The 23,105-nt window shown below is 48.1% G+C and overlaps 2 protein-coding genes and 2 long non-coding RNA genes across 4 annotated transcripts in view; 2 read left to right on the forward strand and 2 right to left on the reverse strand.

The window, feature by feature from the left end:
* Prp38 (pre-mRNA processing factor 38) overlaps window positions 1-7,462 on the reverse strand; it is a 28,777-nt gene extending 21,315 nt beyond the window's left edge. Inside the window, exons 1-3 of the mRNA XM_077693253.1 lie at window positions 7,269-7,462; window positions 7,041-7,200; window positions 995-1,116 (exon numbers count right to left, since the gene is read on the reverse strand). Of these exons, the coding sequence (XP_077549379.1) occupies window positions 995-1,116; window positions 7,041-7,200; window positions 7,269-7,398 (412 nt within the window). The 5' untranslated portion in view covers window positions 7,399-7,462. The remainder of the gene's footprint in view (window positions 1-994; window positions 1,117-7,040; window positions 7,201-7,268) is intronic.
* A 144-nt stretch (window positions 7,463-7,606) lies between these two features.
* LOC144161965 (uncharacterized) lies at window positions 7,607-10,738 on the forward strand. Its single transcript, XR_013320549.1, has 2 exons — window positions 7,607-7,731; window positions 10,591-10,738. It is a non-coding gene; the product is annotated as an uncharacterized LOC144161965 (long non-coding RNA).
* Window positions 10,739-12,032: 1,294 nt separating this feature from the next.
* Window positions 12,033-15,319, reverse strand: LOC144162637 (uncharacterized). The gene is made up of 2 exons (XR_013320732.1): window positions 15,097-15,319; window positions 12,033-12,610 (listed from the first exon to the last, which is right to left on the reverse strand). It is a non-coding gene; the product is annotated as an uncharacterized LOC144162637 (long non-coding RNA).
* Window positions 15,320-16,904: 1,585 nt separating this feature from the next.
* Window positions 16,905-22,869, forward strand: LOC144162638 (uncharacterized). Its single transcript, XM_077693255.1, has 2 exons — window positions 16,905-18,829; window positions 21,912-22,869. The coding sequence occupies exons 1-2, from the start codon at window positions 17,175-17,177 to the stop codon at window positions 22,213-22,215; spliced, it is 1,959 nt and encodes a 652-aa protein (XP_077549381.1). The 5' UTR covers window positions 16,905-17,174; the 3' UTR covers window positions 22,216-22,869.
* The last annotated feature ends 236 nt before the right edge of the window (window positions 22,870-23,105 follow it).

The following is a 23,105-nucleotide window of genomic DNA, read 5'->3' on the forward strand; positions in this document are numbered from 1 at the left end:
CTCGCATTACCCGACGATTGCTCACGCAATTCGAGTAATTGACCCAACGGAAACGCACAATGGAACCCCCTTCAGCGTCGCATCACACCAGGGTTCCAGCGAGGGGAGGTGGGCGTAATTTTTTTTTGGTCCTCCACTGAGTGCAAGGACGTGTTTCTATGCACCCTATGTCTCGGTGCACTTTGCTCCACAGACTACCAACGACCGAGCTTCCAATCTCATCCTTACAGAGCACTCTATTTCTGTATCGATTGTCGAGTGAAGCTCACCTGCAAGTTCACATCTCGTGTCTGGCCTCCCTGCCTCAGCTCTTCCCTCCCAAACGCACCACAGTACACACTCCGTGTTTACGTGAAACGGACCTCTCTCAGAACGATGTCTTTGACTATGCTCCAAATAACTTCTTCGTACCATCTTTTTTTCTGGCCATTCTTCCATCCCATGCTCTATTCACGTGAAACGGACCTCACTCAGAACGATGTCTTTGACTATGCTCCAAATAACTTCTTCGTACTATCTTTTTTTCTGGCCATCCTTCCATCCCATGCTCTAAATGGAGTAGACCGTCACTTCCCATTCAATCTTTCATTCTCCTCACCAACAAATTATCACTGCTTCCAATTGGCTCTCACCCCTGACGACCCAGAAGGGCCAATGCTTGTGTCAGTGGTTCACAAGCCTGGGTCTGTGGGCAGTTCACGAATCTGCAGAGCCCTTCCCTTGTATTGTTGGCAATGCTACACATAGCCAACAATACAAGGAAGTGGATTAGCCGCATGGAAAGCCGGCTTTGGAGCTACAAATCAAACACTGCAGGCAACAGGCGGAGTCGTGTAACCACCGCACCAACTCTAAAAAAGGAGGACGTTAATTGGGAGGAAATGTTCCAGGTTGACTCAAAAGGAGTGAAATGAGAGCATTGCCTCGCTAGCTTCAATCTGTGCACGCCACTTTTTCGAGAGCAATGGAGGAAAAGGGGGAGGAGGGTACTGACAGCCGTCACGGTTCTGCCGTCGCAGCTTGCGGTAGTCGTTGTACAGCGGCTCGAGGTACTTGTAGCAGTCCAGCGAACTGCCCACCAGACGCATGTAGTTGGCACCCAGTGCCCGCACATACCTGCGGCGAGAGACCATCATTAGCACGACCAGGCATCCCGCACAAGGCACCGGGAACAATCAGAGCTACTTGATGAATGCAAGTTTCAAAACTCCCCGTAGGCCCCAGGTATCAAAAGCCAGGCCGCAGTTAGCCCCAGAGACAAGCAAAGGGCAAGTTGACTAGTCTGTCATCGGTCAGTAAAAAGCTGAAGCGGTAGTCAAGCACTCGTGGCTGCTGCCGTAAATCATAAAAGAAAAACAACTGGGGAAACACAAGTAAATATTACCTAAGGTATGTTTTCTCATTCCGAAAGCAAGCGTTGTTCTATTAAAGGGACCCTGCAACACTCTTTGAGTAGTGCAAGTAAACCTGCGCGACGTTTAGATTACACTGCCAGGAATACCTGAGCCAAATATTACACGTGCACGTGAAGCGGTGAGCGCGCAAATCGATGTGAAAGACGCGGAAAAACCAACCGCTCTCTCTTCAGTTGTCCTCATTATGCAACCCCTGGCATGGCCTAAGGGACGTCACATAGGCCATGGCTGCCCGATCGGCTGTCACTGGTCAACTTCGCGGCTAGATTCTCCCATTTCCGTCGTCGTCATCGCTGTGTACGAACCTCTTCTATGCCTGAACCTGTAGGCACAGTTTTGCCGTTTCTTTTGTGATTTGAGTGTGCGCGAAGTTTGAGTGATGAGCTCAATACTTCCCTTTCAACGGGACCACTCGACTGAAACCGTTTATTGCTTCAAAAACGCCCTACCAGCCCGAGCACGCACTTGCGAGCAGGCACCCATGCCTGCTTTTTTGTGGCACCAGACCGGAAATAGGCCCCTCCGCGTTGCGGAGAAAAGGAGAAAACTACCCGGCATGTGATATATCGAAGGCTGCCGAAGAGAACGCCGCGAGCCGCCCCCCTATCCGGGAGAGAGCACGCAGCTTTCGTCGCGTTGTACGCGGTCGAGTTGAGAGGGAACGATTATGCGCGATTTCTCATCGCGCGTAGTTTCGTTAATTGTGAACGGATTTTCATAATTCTTGCGGGAGGAGATTTCTGGGACAATAGACTTTATCCCAAAATACATTACTAGTAGTCAATGGCAAGTGTTGCAGGGTCCCTTTAAGTTTTGTTATTAAGTAAATGTTCAGCAAAGTCCAGTTTCTGTCTCCTAGGTGACACTAGCCCCTCAGCTTCCACAAAGCAGCAGCCACCGTGCCACCCTGATTCTGAAGCGGAGTTTTGCAACTGGTGTATATTGAACAGTTCTGGAGAATTATGGTAAAGGTGCTGTGAATGCAAATTACAACTTTTTTAGCTCACTCCAGAGCCAAAAAACAGTTCGTTTAATGGGAAAGAGATAAGCAATGTTCGAAAGCTTACATTTCGCGCTGCACAATGTCAGCAGCAACACAATATAAGCAGAATGCTAACAACGCAGTTATCAGTGATGATGACGACGACATTGTTACTTACGTTTTCTTTTTAAACACAATACAACCTTTCATATAAGAATTTGATTCTCAGGCAATTCAGGTTGTGCATTTCTTTTACATTTCCCCCCCCCCCCCCCCCCCCCCCCCCCCCCCATTTGCAGAATGCCTCAAGGACTTCTGGAGGCAGAAAGCCCTGAGTGAACCATTCTGGCCCTCCAAGAACTGCTATGTCAGAAAAAAAGATCACTAAAATTGAAGACGTAGCAAAAAGGTATGTTTTTTTTTAAGAGCTTGCTTGGTTTAGTGCATTAGTTGCAACATGCTGATTTCTGATGAGGGGCAATTTGTCGCTGTGAATGGCTGACACATGTCCACGGTGTCCTTGTTTACACTGCCCCTTTTTTGTAGCAAAAGCTACACTGGCCGAGGTTGAGCAGTTTCGCGTGTGCAGTGAAGGTCTGTTCTGCACAAGCGCGAGGGACATTGGATTGGATTAAAGTGGATTGTGTTGCGTCATAGCCGCAGCAGACGCACTGGCACCGGCGCGTGCCCAGGTGTGAGCCTGAATTGCGCAGTAGCCAAGTCTGACGCTGCACCGGAGCCGCTTGATAGCCGTTTGGCGTGGCTCCGGGAGAGCCGTGCTGAGCATGCGCGAGGAGCAATGACTGGACAGGACTGGACTGTATTAGTATGGTCCCTAGAAATACTTGCTAGTCTGCCGTCCGGCGGCCGCGAAGGGGGCTCCTCCGTGATGCATGCAGCGGCGGCGCTGCACGCAGTCGGAGCGCGGCCGGCCAGTGTCGGCGTGGGGAGCAGTGCTACAGTGTAGCAGTGCAGCGGACGGCGCTTCGCTGTGCTGCATTCGTAGGTATGGGCGCTTTCAGCCGATTTTCGTCCCGCATTTTCGTCCTCTACAAAACAGATTAGCCAAATAAATTGGTTCCTACGAATACGAAGAGTTTGTTGTTACCGAAGCATGAATTAATGCCAATACGTTTTTTGCGAATTAAGAACGATCGAGCCGCTAAACCATGGAATCGTGTCACTGCGCTCTATCCTCGATATCCTCTTCAAGGGAAAAGGTTTCGACACATTCTGGGGGGCATCGGAAACACTGTCGGCACGGAATCTTTTGCTAGCTGGGGCACATCACGCGGTATTTCGACTAAGTTACTTAACAAAGAAGCGTTTTTGTGTATGCCCCCACCGTACACTGCCGTGGATATATAATTGATTGATTGTAGGTTTTAATGCGCCGACGCAACGCAGGCGATGAGGCGCGCGCCGCAGTGGAGGGCTCCGGATTAATTTTTACCACCTGGGGATCTTTAATATGCGCCGAAATCACGTACACACGGGCGTTTTTGCTTTTCGCCTCCATCAGAAAAGCGGCCGCCACGGCCCGGAATCGAACCCGCGACCTCGTGGATATATAGCGCGTGAAAATATTTGTGTTGTGTGTGGGCGCTTCATAATTTTTTTTTTTTTAGGCGCTTTGGAACCATCCTCACTTCTCTTTGCTTGGGAGTCAAATACAGTATTCCCTCGTTATGACGAGATCGCTTTATTCGAAATATCGCTTTATTCGAAATTTCTTATGGTCCCAACCCAAACGCATGCTTTTTAGGCCGCATTACTCGAAGCGCTCGAAGAGCCTGACCGGCTTGTCGAGCGGAGGCGTCGTCCATTGCGCGCCAGCGGCGACCCATCGGCAAGTCAGGAGGTCAACATGGCCGGTCAACGCAAGCTGGTCTTTCCCCGGGCGATTTTATAGAGCCAGTTCATGCTCGATTTGCGTCAACCGACTTTAGACAAACGGTCCAACTGCGTGGTACGATCCTTAAATTTTGTTCCTATTGGTGTGGGCGCGACGGTGTGCGAACACCGACACTCGAACCGTAGAATTAGCAGTGTCGTTGACGAGGGAACGCCGAAAAGCGCTTGTTTTGCAAACTCCACGGCTGCACACCGCGAGGAAAATTTGCCCAGTGATCATGCTAAGTCTCTAGAGCGAAAACCGTCAGTTTTCATGATTACGCTGTGTGCCCAGAGTGAGCGGGTAATCGTTTTTTGAGCGCAAGAAGCACAACCCTAGACTCTATAGCCACGGCATTTGCGGCGGTTTCCAGCGCGAAATTCGCGTATCATTCCGTGACGCCCGCACGCCTCCCTATAAATTGGCCACATCCACTGACACTTTTATGGGCGACGACCACGGCCTCATGTATTGCTGGTCAAATCGGAGATGGGGTTGCTCGTGCCCGACAAAAACTTCAAACAGCCAAAACTCACTTCGCTTTTTGCACCCGAATAAATAGTTGTTCTTCTCTGAATACATTGTGTTTTGGTTCCTTGCAGTTGTGGTGCAATTAAAGCTCAATTGCTTAAGCTCTTCTCGAGCGGTTGCTTATATCGAAATACCGCTTATAACAAATTTTTCCGCCGTCCTGCTGACTTCGTTATAACGAGGGATTACTTATATGCTTTGAAGCTTGAACGGAATCTGACCAATTTGCATCGTTCATTAACTAGGCCCCATCGCACGTCGAACGCTGCCTCCTCAGTTGGGAATATCTGTTAAATGTAAATGCCGAATAAAAGTAATAGGAATGTACGCCCGCATATGATGTTTTTGGCACTTTCAATCAACAGACAGAAACTGTGGTACTAGCTTCTATTTTGCGCGCCTGTAATTTTTGTGAATTCCACGATTTGGAAAATTCGCTACCTTGAAGAGTGCGGGAAACTTTTTCATAGATCAGGCTGCCAAACAGTAACTGCGCTTGCATTCTTCATTACACAGGGCTTTCTTTTTCTTTTATCGCCCGCATACTCGGGAGTGAATCACGAGACGCACGCAGGGAAAGCAACAAGGGAGAACATCTGTGTTATGGCCAATCATTTTACTTGCGGCTGTTTGAAATTAAAAACATAAGCTCTTAAGGCTTATTTATTTCAATGACCATATGCCTTGGGGAAGTAGGAGGGCTCGGCCAGAAGTATTTAGGAATGGGTTTTTTGGTAAAGCATTTCCCTGCAGCTTTTTTTTTTCTTCTTTTTTCTCGAGTCAGCCAGGACGGGTACATGCAGACCTCCTTCAATACATGACGTTCGGGGATAACCACGTAGTTTTCACAATTAGCACAAACACTGCGTGTGGCGCCGCCGGGCTCTCCTGGAACGGATCTCACTGTCTCAACAATGCGCGAAATAATGGTTCCAGCGGTTGTAGCGAAACGGCTAATCTCGTTGCTGCGGTTTCATCCTTCTGTCTCACTCGCGAAGGTAAGCGTCCGCAAATAGCCTAGGCTCCGTAGCCCGATTCGCGAAAAATTTGGGCCGGCGAAATTAAAAGGTCCTATAGTAGTTATATCGCAGCTTCAATTGTGAGCTGATGTACCCCTAGCCGCTGGATTTCACCGCTCTAACTGGCCGTCAAACCCCCATGCGCGCCCGCTCTCCGCGACAGTAGCGCGCGGCACTGGACGGCCGGCGGCCGCTCTCGCTCCCGCCGCTCGGGCGCTCCGATTGCTGGCAGCGCCCTCTGCGCAGCGCTGTGCGTGCATCAGCGGCGCGGACACGCCTCCCCATAGAGAAGGCGCGCGGACGGCAGACTAGCAAGATTTCTAGGGACCCTAGTATTAGACTGAATTGGACTGGACTGGACTTGACTGGATTGGACTGGATTGCTAAACTTTAGCTCACGTTACATATATCCTAAGCTAAGCCACTACTAATTTTTGTATCATGGAGGACCCAGCCGACTGGCAATCCTGGACGAAGGTGGTAAGATGAGCAACATCACCCAAGTGCTTCTCATTTGTGAGGAGGCGTGAAATAAACATAGGCGCAATCACATAATGTTCAATATTCCACTTGCCTCTGCTTGAAAGCAAGCTTGTATGCATTGCTGGGCAAAAATCTGAATGGGACCTCAATGGTTCTGCGGGGTGCAATGGGACCCAATTGGATTTTTTGTCAGACCAAGAAGGTTCAACAGTCCAACTGATTCTTGTTGGGGAATCCCAACGGGAATGAAAACTTAATCAGACTTAGGCCCAATTCAATCCCATTAGAAAACCCAAGGGTCTTTTTTGACTGGAAAGCGAGGCCGCAACGAATACGCCTATTCCGTTTCTAATAGTGGTGCCATGCCACGAGCCGCACAAGAGGTATATGGCGAAAGCATATTTGATTGTTTGCGTAGGCTAAGGCAGCAAAGGCACAGCCGAAGTGCAAGGGGTAGCAAGGGTGCCGAAGAGGTAGCACGTAGACAACGCTGGTTAAGGGCAGACACGATGAAAATGTCATGTTTCCGGGGCCTCCTTTAGGCCACTGATAACCTGCACAGCCTGATTGAGACAGAGCACTCCGACACGCTACACGCTTCGATCACCGCCTTGTTGCGAACCATAGCAACAAACTATACCCCGCCGTATCATTAGTTCAAAGTGGAAACGACAAACATGCTTCGTGCCACAGCCACGAAACGAATCGCGCCTTACTTGAACTCGTCTTGTCGAATGAATTCAACCACAATATCCTTCTCGGGCTGGATTTGCAGCATTTTCAGCAGCAGACAGAGGAACGGGGTTGGTTTGACGTTGCCGCCGAAGACGCCGCCGATGAAGCGCAGCTCCATCGCCTTGTCGACCAACAGCTCGGCTGCGAACGAACACGAAGACAGGGCGTGACACAGACGACGGAACGAATATGCGGTTGTTGAAACACACCTGTCAGGGCGAAGCATTCTTCCTTCCAGTACCGGGAGTCGTAGATTCGGGATCTGATGATCTTTTCTACCAAATACTGGGGGTTTGTGCCGCGCACGGAGTGCGCATCTTTGACTGTGCGGTTCGCCATTTTGTTTGACGGCGGCTTCGTCTTTTCGCATCAGTCCGCTGCCTTTGTAGGGCGCTCGGGTTGGCAGCGATGGACGCACCAGCGTCTGGGACGAGAGCTTCGCCGCTGCGACATTCCACAATAAAACACAATAAAAACAATGTAGTCTACTCTCGCTACCAGACCACTGCTCGGTCGTGATCTCTGCGCCCTCAAGTGTACTTTTTTTTTTCTTTTTCTTTTTTTTTGTCTCTCGCGCGAATCGGCGTGATGGCGGCTGTGTTGTAGCGTAGGTGCGGTTGTCGTTTTTCAGCAGCGGCCGGTTAACCAACGGATCGCCAGCGATGCGACATGGTGAGTGTGGTGAATACATACGACCCGTTTGTTACGATTCAATGCTTTTAATACCTCTACGCTTCCTTCTTTGCTGTCCCGTCCCGAGACTGTTGTCGCGAGGTTTCACATTCAATCGAAGAGCCCCAATAATATTCCATGTCCTGCTTCTTCCGCACAATGCATCACATTCGTTGTGGTGTTGGTCAAGGGTGGCGAATACGGTCATCCGGCACTGGGGACAGGTGGAGATCCCGTTGGGTAAATCCATTTTCTAGTGATGTGGGGTGTGAGAGCTGCGTTGGCCCTAGCTTTGTTGACGAATACTTCCGCAGAGCGAGGCATCGGGGGAGCCAGGTAGCCAGGAGGGGTAACGGAAGAAAGACGGCACTTCTGTGCCTGGCGTGCGTGATAAAAAAAACAATTCACAATTACTGCTTTTTTTTTTTTTTTTTTGAAACTTACCCACATATTCAGGGCTGTTCTGCACAGCTCTGGTGTAATGTGGAAAAGCCATCCATGCCAGTGGTGTAACTCTTCCTATTGCTGGATTCCTTACCATCTTCGAAACCCAGCCGAAGCAGCAGCCATTGCATTGGCTCTTCCTCCTGTATTAGCGTACTCACAAACTTGGAGGCAGCATGCGGGTGCTTTTCCTTGGGACTTTCACAGCGACCATTTCCTTTCAGTGGCCCTAGACTGTCATTGTCCCTGCCCATGCATCTCTTCATTGGAATAATGTGGCACGTGCTCTGTGACCTTGCATTCAAGGCATTTACACCCTGCTCCAAGACTGTCCCATCCTGTACCTTTTCTCAAAGTTAAGAATGTTTACCTCTGCCGGGCCTCCCACCTCTCTCCCCCCCACCCCCCACTCTTTTTCCATGGCAGATGGGTGCATCTAAAACGATCGTAAACCCACGCTCACTATCACCACCTTTGCGCAAACTTCACAGGATTTCATCTAACACAACAATTGCTGTTACTACCTCAATACCCCCTCACACTACACCCCACCTGGCATGGCTCTCCCACAAACTCCCTCTCCCCCTCCTCAAAGCAGTGGAAGGGCTTGCTGCACAGCAACTTGCTCAGACAGTGAGTTGATGATCCCCCAGGGCAGTACAGCTGTGAATGCACGCAGCCTACCACCTATGGGACGAATAACCACCCACTGCTTCTTTTTCCGTTTCCCCTTCCCCTTATTTTAATAACTGTTTTCAACAATGCTGCAAATGTGCTTGGAACTTAGCAATAGAGTAAACACCAATTATGCAGTGTTAATATTTGCAAACTACCCTCACCAAAATAATTTTTTCTTAAAGGCCAACTGCACTAAAATTTCAACCTCTTGAAAACGATATTCCTGTATGGTCTTCTGAAAAAGAAAGCTAGTTGAAAATACAACAGCTGAAATACTTGCGTGGAAGCCGCAAGCGGTCAGCAAAAATCGTCGATTTTGAAACCAAAATCGAGAAGAGCGCAGCCATTGGAGTGATGTTGCGGCTGTCCAGCGCGCAAGTTCTGCGTGCTCATGGGGCAGCAAATAGGTGAAGTGATCACAGCAGAGCTTGACTGGTTCTCCAGTTGCGTGGCTGGCTGGAGAAAGAAGCCCCCGTCGGCTGGAGCATAACAGGCACATCATGGCTGTTTGTGATGCGCTGGCAGGTGTAGCGTGGTCTGACGCGGAGCTTTCTTCCGACTGATTAACGAAGCGTTTCGCGGGGCCACCACTAGTGTCCCAGCTGATTTGGTGGTACCAACGCCGCCTGTATGATTATTGCCTAACACGTGAGCGAAAAAATGGCCAAACAGCCACTCTCCTGTTGCTCTCTCCTACCCTTCCCCGCTCCGTAGCCTTCCTTTGTGCTTTCATGTCTGCCCGCCAGCACCGCTTCTCGGAAACTATGCAAAATATTTAAAGTTTGTTTAGGGTTCCCCAGGTGGCGCTCCTACGCCTTGTTTTTCACCATGCCTGTCTGTCTTGGTCTGTCCCTGATAAAACCGCCTTTGCCTCGGAGCAAAATCACTTGTGCTGCCGCAGGCTGGTGCCAGCTTTGCGCTCTTATCTACTTGAATCACGGGCCCCGAAATTTTCTGAGTGGGGCATACCCCCCTCTGTCCCCTCCGCATTTCGGTCTTGTTTTCTCCCCGCTGTTCGCACTCTGCATCGGTATGCACTTTTAAAATTGAGGACTGTACTGTAGAGGCGTCCAGACGGCGTGGCGGAACCCTCAGCTGCTTATCCTTTTTTTTCTGTAATCTTCTAAACTTTACAAGCACGTGATATTTTTCGAAAGTAATGGTGGAAGCGAGCGCCTGAATGAAAAATGTGCAGGCAATTTTTTCCTCCCTAAATCGTCCAGAGAGAAAAAAACATCAGTAAAATAATGGCTGCACCTTCCTAAAATATAGTTTTTCTGTTCACTATTTATCTATCTGACAATTAATATGTTTTTACACATATATTTCAGTTCCTCCTCCGTCAGTTATCTTTGGAAAAATGCAGCAAGTATAAAGCAAGCAACATGTTGAACGAGATCCCCAGCGCGCCCCAGAACTATCACCCCGACGCGCCTAAGATGTGACCGAAACGGCTCTTGAAACCCAACAGGCAAGCGTCATAAAAGTGGGTGCAGCGTTTGCGACTCCAGAGCAGTGACGTAAGGAGAAATGTCCGCCGGCGCGCACCACATAGCAGATGAGTGGCTGAACTAAGCGTCCCTACCCTTCCTATTGAAAAGCACGCGACGTGTCAAGCAATGTTTATACAGGCGGCGTTGGGTGGTACTTATTACAAATTGATAAATCTGGCCGAGCTGAAATGTGAGTACCGTTGGCCTTTAATGAGTAACCCTGACCATTCCTTGATTTTTCCAGGTGCCATTCTGTCACGGGGCATGGTGGACAATTCCCATGGCTGACCATTGATGACAATTACGAGGGAGAAGCTGCATGGGGGCGAAGCCAGCACTGACTCTCATGGCCATTTTGTAAATGATGTAAATAGATCGCTCATAACCTTCAACCATGGTTCGTCTTATCTGCTGTGCCACAACATTACAGTTCTTTGCTAAGTTTCGCAGTTGCTACAAATCCTGTTGTAGAGCAAACCTTTTATTCACGTTAAAGAGGCCATTAGGACAAAATACCAGTTTCACTCACAACATTGGGTGTCTTATAGAGCCCCGACTGCTTGCCAAGCAGCGAATAATGCTTTATTCATTAAGAGATTACACAATTTAAGCCAAAGTTTCAATCCTCTCGCTAAATATGTCTCTTGTGATGTCAGCGATGATGTATCCAGGGCAGGCATTTGAAATGAATGTTGAGCACGTTAACTAGGGCTGCAGCAGATGGGGAAACCTTGCCTTGCATCCGACAAGGATGCAACATCTTGCGGTGACAGGCCTCCGTGTAGGCGATGCAACTGCATACACTACATGGATACATGGGCCTCATCATCAGTCTCTCTTGGACTTCTGCGAAGTGAACATTTTCATGTTCAATTAACTTTCGTCATCATCAACTCCTACTCCCTCATCTATGCCCTGTGGCAAAATAAATGCCTTATAATTTCATTTCTTCGTTTACCGCTGGTCCTCTAGATGGCGCATGAATACCACTCAGACCTTAACTCAGGCCCACTGTCCATACTCACTTTGTTTTTGAGCGTATGTGCATCTGGCTTGTATTTCTGGCTTGTCTTTGTTACAGCATGTAGTAATCGTTTCGTGAAATATAGGGTATGCTCAAGAAATAGGGTCATGCAAGACGATGTCGCTTACGCCAATCGGCCAGTGTTCTGAGAAAACTCCAAAGCGCCATACTGCTGAGCAGCTCCAACAAGCATAGTGTGCACAGCACAACAGTGCACAGTGGTACTTTTGTTTAGTTTACATAATTTTTTCAAGTTCCATTGTTCACCCGATTCTTACTATTATAAAATGAAAAAAAAAAAAAAAAAACTTGTTTTTCAAGCTCATAAGCCCTACCTAACAGCTTGCACTTGCTGGCCTCAGCCAGTTGCACTGCGTCCCATAATGTGTGCCAGTGTCATACTAATGAGGCAGTCATTCCAATGAATCAAACATTCATTTTTTCTTCTTGGACTAACAGGGATTTACTTTTTCGTGGCATTTACAGTGAAACCTCATAAGAACTGAAAGGTAGCTTTGTTATAGGTAGTCTACTAATAGTAACGTGATGAAAACAAATAACTTGCAACTCCTGTTGTATCCCTTACTTCATTATGGCTCATTTTGTTGCCTCGCATGACCTGTCACACTTGCTGAGGAAGTGACACGGCAACACCAAAATGGTCAGAAATGGAAAGACATTTATTCTGCACTTCAGCCAGACAAATGATGACTAGCCGTGGATCACGGCATGTGTAACTTTGCCTATGTAATTTGCTTGTGCACAACTGCTCATCCGTTATACTGCTCCTTGCGCGTCGTTTCAAATTGTGGTAACCGGACAACGGTGGCGGTGGTCAATCCCACGGGATATGTCCCAGGGGAAGACGAAGATGTGGCATGACATGGCCTGGATTAGAACATGGCCAACAGTGCTGGACTAGGTGTGCACAGCGTGACCTGCTGATGATCGGACCTTGGGGGAACGGGACTTCCAGTAAAGGTGTGGTTTTCCAGGGACCCCATGTCTTTCTTGGGAACCACAGTCGGGTGAAAGGACCCTGGTACTAGAAAATAATGCCCTGCCATTACCTCAATGTGATGAATTTTGATCGGCCCATAAATCTCAAAGAAGTTTTCTGGTAACACAGGTAACCATTCAACAGAAGTATTTTGTTATTAAAGCGTACAAATTTATTGCTCCATTTTTCTGCACATCCAAAGATGGCCCAGTGTGTCGCAGTCACCGTGGCCATGGTCAGCTGCAAAAGAAGCAAAGTTTCACTTCAGATGACGGTCAGCTGAACTCTGAATTACATGCAGTAGCTACAGGGCCGTACCCAGAGGGGGAGTTTGGGGGTTTGAACCCCTCCCGAAATCGTTTCCAAGCAGCATGTAAGCAATACTTACTGTTGTTTCGGGAAAACTACCTCCTTCCCAAAATCCATACCCCCCCCCCGACCAAAAAAAAAATCTGGCTATGGTCCTGAGTAGCTATAATGGGAATCACAAGTTGGGTGCCACATGAAGACAGCACCAAAGAATGGTTGATAAACCGGAAGGATAAGCAGTCTAATTTCGGGTTTAACACACCAAATAACACTTTCACCTGCATGCCTACCCTTGAGTTTACATTACAACTGATTTGCATGACTCAACACTCGCACACACACACACACGCACTACTTCTCAAGCAGCTCTTAGGTGCAGCATCCGGTGGCGAATACTCCAAGCAACAAAAAAAGCTCAGATTTGTTTCTACGAAACGGAAGCCTAATCATGCTGCACCCGGAAAAATGGCCAAGCCAACAATAACTGAGCAGAAGGCTGTAGAAGATGTTCTCCAAGCTGCGGGTAGGTCTGATGGCCAGCACACAGCATTTGATCACACGTACTAAAGGGAGCACTAGTACCAGAGGCCTTCATACTAAAAAACTGAACCCTAAAATTTCTGCTATGAACAGCAGCATGTTTAATTTATTTGCATGAAAGGAAAACAATGCAAACTTATTTACCTTTTTACGTTATTTTTTCTTCACCTGGTACAATGCTTGAACAATTGTTTGTGGGGTTTGTGCCAAAGCTACACCTTCGCTAAAGGCACACTGTAGTGGAGGGCTCGGGATTAATTTTGACCACCTGGGGATCTTTAGCGTGCACCGAATCTTGACCGTACGGGCGTTTTTGCTTTCCGCCTCCATCCGAAATGCAGCCGCCATGGCCGGGAATCGAACCCGCGTCCTTGGGCTCAGCAGCACAACACCATAGCCACTGCAGTGGGTCCCATGATGCCTGAATGGTTTGCCCAATCTCAGCTCCACCCGCTGCAGTCGATCAAGCGATCGGCACAGTAGGGAGGTAGTTTTTATGCCGATTAGCAAACTTCAACAATTAAAAAATAAAAAGTAGAAGCAGCAAATACTCAAGACTGCATAAGACAGGTGTATCGGTGTGTATCACTTGCACCATCAGGCAGAGAAATTGAATTGAAATTCAATTTTGTAGATGGCGCATGGGTTGACGGGTGTCTGAGCGTGCAGAATTAATCACACGTGATTACCCCTTTATTTGTTCTTTTTCTTTCTGCACAGTTTTATTTGTCCTTAGCTTGTTTTTAAAAAGAGTGTCTGCAGTTGTAGTAGCGCACTTGCGTTGTCCTTTCACAGCCCCTGTCCATTTTATTGCCCTCCACTGTTCGAGCAATGGAATATCAACTAGGCCAACCTGTCACATTAAATCAGTTTTGGTGAGACTGCCCTTGTACTTTCAAAAATGTTGCGGGTACCTTAAAGTCACTTGTCAAAAATGATAGCCAACTTGAACAGTTTTCCTTTCCCTCTTTGTCACTCCTTTATCCCTAGCTCCTTAACCACCGGTGATATAGTATGTACAAAGAGCAACACACTTATCTATCACACAACTGTCGTACTTCTAGCCTCATCCTTCCTCGCCCGAAAACAATATAAAGAAAACTACTATGGCATTCTTAAATCTTACCGACCACTTTTGGCCTCACAGTTTTTGTAAAAGATTGTTTCCGCCGTTTTCAGAGGCTCGCTGTTACAGACAAGTGTGTGGCACATGCACTGTACTCTGTTTTGTTGTGTGCTGGGTATAGCAACGCCCCAACATTATTTCCGAGTAAGAGCCAAAGGGGTTGCGAAGTCTTTCATCGCGTGACAATCCCTAGGCTTGACTTTAGCCGTACGAGTGCATACTAAACTAATGCCGCGACAATATGCCCTGCGAGAGACTGAAAAAAGCTGCGAGAGAAAGTGAGACGAAACAGGGTCGCGAACAATGTACAAAGCAACGTTTGTACCTTTCAGTTAAGGAACACAGATTGCGAGAATGTGGTTTTAACGTGATGAATGGCGATCGCTATAGCTCGTCAATTTTCTTGGTGCAAACATTTTGCTGTAATTAAATGCCAAGGCAGCCAGTTGTCGCATCCGCGTCGCTGGCTCCCTCCCTACCTAATGTGTGCTGCGTTTTCATTCGTTTGCATTCAGGTTGAGCAACCAGCTTGTCTGCGAAACACCAAAGACTGGCACTATTAACAGCTAATGTCAACGGATTCTAACAGTCACTAGATGCTGCGGTAAATTTACAATGTTCGTCCGTTTAATTTGTCCTCGCGGATCGAGTGTGAAACCTCGCGACAACAGTCTCGGGGCGGGACAGCAAAGAAGGAAGCGTAGAGGTATTAAAAGCATTGAATCGTAACAAACTGGTCGTATGTACTCACCACACTCACCATGTCGCATCGCTGGCGATTCGTTGGTTAACCCGCCGCTGCTGAAAAGCGACGACCGCACATACGCGACACGAAGCCGCCATGCCGGGAAAGACAAAAAAAAAAAAGAAAGAAAAAAATACGCTTGAGGGCGCAGAGATCAACCACCGAGCAGTGGTCTGGTAGCGAGAGTAGAGTACGTTGTTTTTATTGTGTTTTATTGTGGAATGTCGCAGCGGCGAAGCTCTCGTGCCTCTGGGCGTCTGCTACGGCGCAACATCGGAAAATTTTCGCGAAATTGTCGACTCTCATGAATCTCACGGGAGAATTTGGGTTAGTTTCACCCCCCGTTTGTCTTTAGTAATTTTTCGCTGAACTATATATCCTTGTATGCGTGCAGAGATGGTGCAGAGTTACTCAATATCCAATAACTCTGCATGCGACGCGAACATGAAAGGCATAGCCGAAGAAAGCCATGTTGCAAGCCAAGCCAAGACTGTCAGCAAAGTGCTCGTAATCACGTTCTTATTTCTGTTTCTGTAGCTGCAGCGGCAGATTTGAGACCTTTCTTGCGAACCACCTTTGTGGTTGTTGGTGCCGTTTTTACGTTTTCCGTCACACCGTCACTGCAGAGTGCAGTAATGTTCTGTTGTGAAAGTGAACGACGGTGGGGGGGATAACCGAGATAAGGCATCGTACTTTCACATTTGGTGGAAAAATGGCGTTTCGATCCGAAGAAGGTAATTCATGAAACGTGCTTCGTTGAAATGTGAATCGTCTCGCCGACGGTGACGTGCATTGCGCTGTTTTCTGACAGTACGAATTCCGAGCGCTCCGTCGACATGGGCCCCCATTTCAGAACCACTGCCCTAACTTGCCGTACAGCAAACGTTTGAGGGAGCATAGCGTTACCGTGTTTACGTGTGTTTCCGGGAGTCGACTACGCATGCGCGAGAGCTACCGCGAACGGTAACTGCTTGATGCTTGGCACAGCCGTTAAAAGTATTCTTGGTTGATGTTGTCTGTTACATTTTTTTTTTATACATAATGATCAGGAGCAGGACAAGCCACTATTTTTCTCGAATGCGCGAGCAAAATGGCCATCCCTACTTGTGCTAAGCCTCGCCCGCTTTAAATAGTTCAGAAAAGTTTCTGAGCTCGGAAGGTGCTTTTACGCTTCCGAAATTCTGCTGGGCAAGGCAGTGTAGGTTATTCAGTAATTTACTACAAATTTTAGTCGTTTCTTGACGACATATTTAGTGCGAGCATAAATTCGTTTACTTGATTCCCTCTCTGCTCAGTGAATGGCGCCACCTTTTTTAAAGCTCTTCACGTGATGGCTACAGTAATGTCATAACAACTGAAGTTATTGTGAATGCTTCATCCGAAAAATGAAACGTTCAAGCAACTTTAGGCGAAAGCAAATAGATGTGAGCAACAAAATTTTGTGGGATTTGCTTTGAGACGAATTCATCGGATTTCGTTACCTGTGCCGCCGTGGTTGGAATACGCAAACTGCCAACAGTGGGCAAAGCGTGTCCTACCGTTTTCAGCGGTAAATGGAAAATCCGGCTTACGGTAACGCAAACATTGAAACAATATGCTAAAACTCTCTAGTGTTTCCACTCCTGGTGCAGATTTTTAATGAGTGCACGCTTTCAGGAAGTCGCCCTTTTGTTTCTCTGCGGTGAAACACAGCTGCCGTGAAGCAGGAGGCGATATATTAGCTGCAGAGAGATCTGAAATGGCCTTGGCAAGTTGTGGCCGTTAACCAGTGAGAGGCGCAATTCTGAACGTGCCAGAAATACACATATAGTTATTGTTTTACTTGTTTCTTCACTGCAGACTCTGGGAGCTCCTCAGAACACTCACTGACCACTTGGGAGTTGCCGGGCGAAAATTGGGAATGTGCAAGACCCAATTCCTCGGCCAACCTGGACAGCCCAAACGGATGGTTTACCAGTGCAAGCCTTATTTGCCAGCTTCCCTGCACGGCAACCGAGGGCACCACTTGTCAGATCGTGGCACACCTGTCGGCCTGGAACAAGGTTCTCTGGCTGGTCGCCTGGCAGCTTAGAGAGACGCCAGGGATGGCCGGGAAACTCTCCCTAGTGTCATTAGATGAATCGGGCATGAGGGAATGCTCGCCACAAGAGCAGTGCCAGGCTATGCAGCATGCGTGCTGGCTTCTCCAGACCCACAGCTGTGTGGCGCACGTCGAATTGCATGACGTTCCCTTCATTTCCAATCTTTCCCTTGTCGAGCTCCTGGTAGATGCCATTCGAGCAAGTGAGTTTATCACAAGTGTGAAGCTTGCGTATTTGTCTTGCCGCCTTGATAAAGATCTAGCCTCCGCCATTCTCTCTCTGCCACATCTGCTGGAGCTCGAGTGTGGAGTCGACACAGAGGCCATGATGGTCATGCTTCCTACTTTTCTGCAAGGTTCGATGTCTCTTACAGCCCTGAGGCTTCCAGATGCATACATCAATTCTTCGATCTTGGAGGACTTTTTCAGGGCAGTTGGGCAAAGCTTGTCCTTGAAAGAACTTGTGCTTCCGAGGCTTGTCGTTGCCGATGCCCCACCCACCGCACAGGCAGCGCTCACGGAATGTCTGAAGAACAGTACCTCGTTGACAAGCTTGACTGTGGAACTGTGTAACTGGGCAGATAATGTGTCGCCGGTCAGTTGCATTCTGGAAGGCCTCGTTGAGAACCGGAGTGTTCTTGCTGTGGACGTAACGTGTCGTGAAATTGGCCAAGGTGACGTCCAGCTCATGTCTAAGATCTTTGAGCACAACAGCGTTCTGCAGAGCTTTAGAATAGCATCGGATTTTGGGTTCTATTCAGCGGGAGCTCCTGCTAAGGTTGACTCTGACCACTGCCTCAAGGCACTCGTTGGAAATCGCACCCTTGAGCAGGTCACCCTGCGCATTGAAGTTTGGGATGAGGGCCAGTGGAAGGAGTTGTTTGAGGCACTGCCAAGCAAGAGGAACCTCCGGAAGGTGACCATTGAAGCTTCCAACTGGGCATTTCTTCCTCTCTTGGGGAAGCTCTGTGTTGCCCTCAAAGGGACGGCTGCAGAGGAGAAGGTTTCCTTTAACTGCCCCTTTGACTGCCGCTTTCATGATGAGAGCTTTATGTGCGAGGCATTTTCAAGTGTCACATTATCTGCCCCTGGTGAATACAGGGAAGCAGCTTGTGGGCTTCTAGATCGCATGCCGTCGCTTGGCCACATAACATCGATGCACCTGCACCTTCGCAAGTATGATCACCCGGATCCAGTTCTGTTCTCAGCTCTTGGCACGTTTTTAGGAGCGACTCGCAGTCTTAAGACCCTCACTTTAAGCGCACGGGGAGACGACTCGCTGTATTACTGGCAGGAATCCCTGATGCAAGGCCTGGCTTTGAATACAAGCCTGAGGAAATTGGGAATCAAAGTACAGCGAGTTTCGGGGGACTTCTCAGTGTTTGCCAATCCTCTAGCAGCCACTATCAACACAAGCAAGAACATCTGCAGGGTTGACTTGCACACTGTAAACTCGCGTGACGCAAAACCCACCTTCTTGCAGAGACTTTCCATAGGAATCGCAGACAACTACAACCTCCTCGGCGTCACCCTGCCAGCTACGGCTTCATGGAAAAAGGCAAAGACGTTGTTCCGGTTCAAAGTTTTGGACACAACAAGGCGCAACTGTGGCTTGCTGACCGCTGCTGCCGACTTTGCCAGGGGAGCACGACATGACAGGTACGTACCCCCTGGCCCAGATAGGCTCGGGACTGCGGTTGAGTTAAACCAGACTTTAAGGCGAAATCCTTTAGTGAAAAACTGTCGTTTTCCGGTCAAGAATACGGCCGCCACTGCAACGAGCAAGGGTCTTCACTGGAGAAGACTGACCACAGTGTTATCCCCGCATGTTGCGAGCAGCAGAGCAAGTTTGCGCTGTTGTTTATTCTATTGACTCTATTATTTTGAGCGGGGCCTGAATGAGCTCGTCGTTTTGGCCAATGTTTTCGTACGCCATTTTCGCAAGTGTGACAGACGGTCTCTAGCGGATGACGCTTTGCACGCCGAGCTTCTCGAAGCGCGGCCTCTTCCTTGGCCGTGCGAACAATCTGCGGCCGGGTCGTGTGGAATCAGTGATCAACTACAGCAGCCTTGACAGTCAAGTCTGTGGTACACAGCGCATGCGCACAACCGCACGAGGAAGAGCGAACGAGGGGCGTACGCTGCAGTGATGTGCCTCTCGTTCTGAGCTAGTGTTGCCATGATACGGCGAACACTGGAGCTTTGTTGTGGCCGATGTCGGCCACAACCTGGCTTGTTTAAATCTCCTTAAAGGGGCCCTCAAGACAAAATGCAAGTTTGGTTCATTCAAAAGATTGCCTCGTTAGAATTCACGCTTTTATCGTGAACTTCGCTCAAATAAGCTGTATAATTAGGAAAAAAGGGAATGGCCATGCGACCCACTAGCTCATTTCCCGCACCAGAACCTGTGATGTCGTACCAGACAGCTCTGCGATTGGCGGAGGCCCGAAAAAGCAAACGCAAGTTAGGCAGAGCTTATAAGCTTGCCGAGCGAGCTATTTGCACCTAAATTTAGAGAACGTTCTTTTTACATCAGTAAGAATGGTAGTGCAAGTTACGAAAGCACACGTAAACATAGAAGTACCGATGCGTACTGCTGTTGGTACTGCGCACACTATGCTTGGTTTAGATGCACAGCAGTGCGGGGCTTCGGGGTTGTCTCAGACGACACCGGCCAATTGACGCAAGCGACGGTGTCTTACGTGACCATATTTGTCGAGCAGGCGCCATGTTTCACAAAACGATTATTTTCTCCATGAACAAAAACAAGCCAGGTTTAATTACCGTCACAAAGAAACTAGAGGCAGAAAACGGCTTGCTGCGGTGTGGCGGCGGCATCTAGGTTGGCTAACAGTAAGAAAGACTCAGCTCCGCACCAAGTTTAGCAAAAGGACCTGTTCTTATGATGTCATTGCAGACGTCGTTCAAACACTCGTTTTGGCGCGAGAATCAAAATTTTAGCTGAAATTGAATTATTTCGCAGTGAATAATTAAGCATCGTTTGCCTTCCGGACAAGCACTGGGGGCACTATACAAGACAAAATCTTTCGAATAAAACAAACTTGTATTTTGTCTGCATGGCCCCTTTAAGTGGGTATACTTAGCTTGACATGTGTGCACTTGAGGCATGCGCCTAATATTTTTGCCCATATCGGCCAATCTCCCCAAGCTTATCTTGACGAACCTGCGCTCGAGGCACGCGGGCTCAAGTGGCCAACATTTTCTTGGTACATAAACTGTGGACCCTGTACACTATTTGCTCAATAACTTCGTTGTTAAAAAAGGACACATGGCACGGCAGAAAAAAAGCTGTTGAAATCGTTCACGCTGAAACAAAGAAACAAAAGTGAAGAAAGAGATGCCAATACGATGTAGCAATAAATAGTTTGTTAATAAGTATTGCCAGGTTTTCAAATTCAAAGCAAACAAGCAGACCTGAGTGCTCCCTAGAATTTTTTTGTTTTTGGAGACCGCAGTATAACAGCATTGGCTAGTGCATAATAGTGTGGCAGCATCGAGTCTTGTTGAAAATAGCTTGTTTTCATCAAAAGTCAGCATTTCTCGGGTTTTGCAGTCTTTTCTTGTTTTGTTTACAAGCAAAGTTTGTTCGAGAGTACCGATCCCTTCGCTCCGTCCTCCCGGCTGATTAGCTGGCATCTGCTTTAATGGCAGAATAGCTAACCTGCGGGCTAAATTTAGCAGATTGCTGGTACCGTACTTTCCAGTGTATAAGTCGCCATTTTTCTGAAATTTTCGTTGGTGCGTCTTATTCACCGCTGCAACTTATGTATGGAATAAACTTGGTACGTGGCGGCTGCACGTGGTCCGTGCTCGAAAAGGTGCCTGTGTGCTGCGTGATGTCAGTGCACGTTAAGAGACACAGCTCTACTACGTTCTAAATGAATGAATTATTTGTTAGCGTGTCGGAGGAAGAAGGCTTTGATGGTTTTGCCTAAACGCTGTCTGTAAGTACATGCCAACTGTGTGTATCAGTAAACCATTTTATGAAGTTAGTTCTGTCAAGACTTGGGACAGTAGATGCATGTGTCTAGCGCTGCTTACTGGGGGGTGCGTTCAGAGGCGGCGGCTGCCGCAACCATGTACTTTCGCCGCACTTTCTAACGAACTGATCCTCTACGAGTTTACCTGATTAACAAGTGCGTTTGTATACTTGTATGACTTATATACTTTTTTTTTTCGGAAAACCTGCTGTTTTAAGGGGGGGGGGGGGGGGCAACTTATACAAAAGTGCGACTTATAGGCCGGAAAATACGCTATGATCAACCTGTCAAATCAGCGCATAAACAGTGTTTGTGTTATGTCTCTGAGATTTCATTGCCACAGGAAGCGGCAGGAAGCCTGCCGCTTCCTGCGAACATGCAGTGCCACCTGCTGGTTCATTTCGAACACTTCTTCCATTGTTTTGAGCAACTGCAACAAGGGCCCCGCTGTTTGGCCTCAGTAGTCCAGTGGATAGAACCAGATGTTTTGGCATGAATTGCGTGGGTTTGAACCGCAGAAGCGGAAGAAATTATGCAAAAGCTGTGATTTTTTTTACTCTAAGATGTTCTCTCGGCTCAATTCTGTTCACCGGATTCGTGAATAAGGGCAGTTCGGTATCACTTAGGTTTGCTGAATGGCGGGGAGCAGCAAATCTTCACATTTAATTAAACTTCTACATCGCACCGAAGGTGCCCGGCCTGTGCCTATCTTGGAACAGAATACGCTGTCCCGTCCGCAGGTACTGCGCGCTGGCACTGGACCGAATGCGCGACCACCCGGAGCTGGTGGAAGAGGTGGCCAGGCTGGAGAAGGTGGACGAGGCACGAGCAGCCACCATGGTCTGTGATGGCCTCCGGAGAATGGAGGGAATGGATGACTTCATGCGATTCGCCGGGGTCGTCAAGGAACGCGTCTCTTGTCATCCGCGTGAGGACGGCCGCACGCAGTTGGACGCCTTGAACGAGTACTGCTGGAGCGCAGTGCGGCGCTACCTGAAGCTTTATGACATCGGGGACACCACCGGAACTGCCCCACCTTACTGAGGCATCCTGCACGGCTCCCTTAAAGGAGCCATGAAGACAAAATACAAGTCGAGTTTAATAGAAAGACTGCTTAGTCCCGATAACAATGATACCAATATCATCGCAATCTTCGACCAAATAACGGAGATATTAAAGAAAACGTGTGAAGCAGTCGCGACCCCCTAGCCAATTTCCCGCAACTTTTCTATGACGTCACGGAACCTTGTTTGTGTGATTAGAGGCCGCCTAACTGACCTGTCGTGACGACACATGACTGGACGTCTGTAATGGGGCCGCTAGTTCCATTTGACCGCATCACTTGAATGCTAACGTGCAGTTAACGCACTGAAAATTGTGTTTTATTGTTGGCCCGTATGACGTCATTCTTGCTCATAACACGTCACTGTGGCGCAGAATTTGAAAGTTCTTAAATACTTCTTGCTTTTTTTTCGTTAAAAAAACATCTTTTGTGGCTGTAATCGCGCTCAGTGAGATACTGAATCCTAGTTCTTTCAAATAAAACAAGGTTGTATTTTCTCTTCATGGCTCCTTTAAGCATACCTGCCCTCTTTTTTAATGAGTGTAATAATAGTTGTTTGATATAAATCTTTGATGTTTTTGTGAAATAAGTGCAGTTCAAGTTGAGCGCCCTCTTTTTTAATGAGTGTAATAGTTGTTTGATATAAATCTTCGATGTTTTTTTGTGCAATAAATGTAGTTCAAGTTGAGCGCTAGTCCTTTCTATTGAAAGTTCTTTAGTATGTACTAGAGATGAATCTGGCAGTATAGGGTATAGTGCCTAGGTGAGCTATGTTGTATAGAGCGCTCCTTCATGTACTGTTGTGGGAATTACGGAGGTCCGCCATCTTCCCTATCTCTCTCGGATCGCCGCGGAGGCGAGAGGGAGAGGT

Source organism: Haemaphysalis longicornis, unplaced genomic scaffold (assembly GCF_048455015.1).
Source record: "Haemaphysalis longicornis isolate Haplotype H1 unplaced genomic scaffold, Haemaphysalis longicornis Haplotype H1 scaffold_12, whole genome shotgun sequence".
NCBI classification, from domain to species: Eukaryota; Metazoa; Arthropoda; class Arachnida; order Ixodida; family Ixodidae; genus Haemaphysalis; species Haemaphysalis longicornis.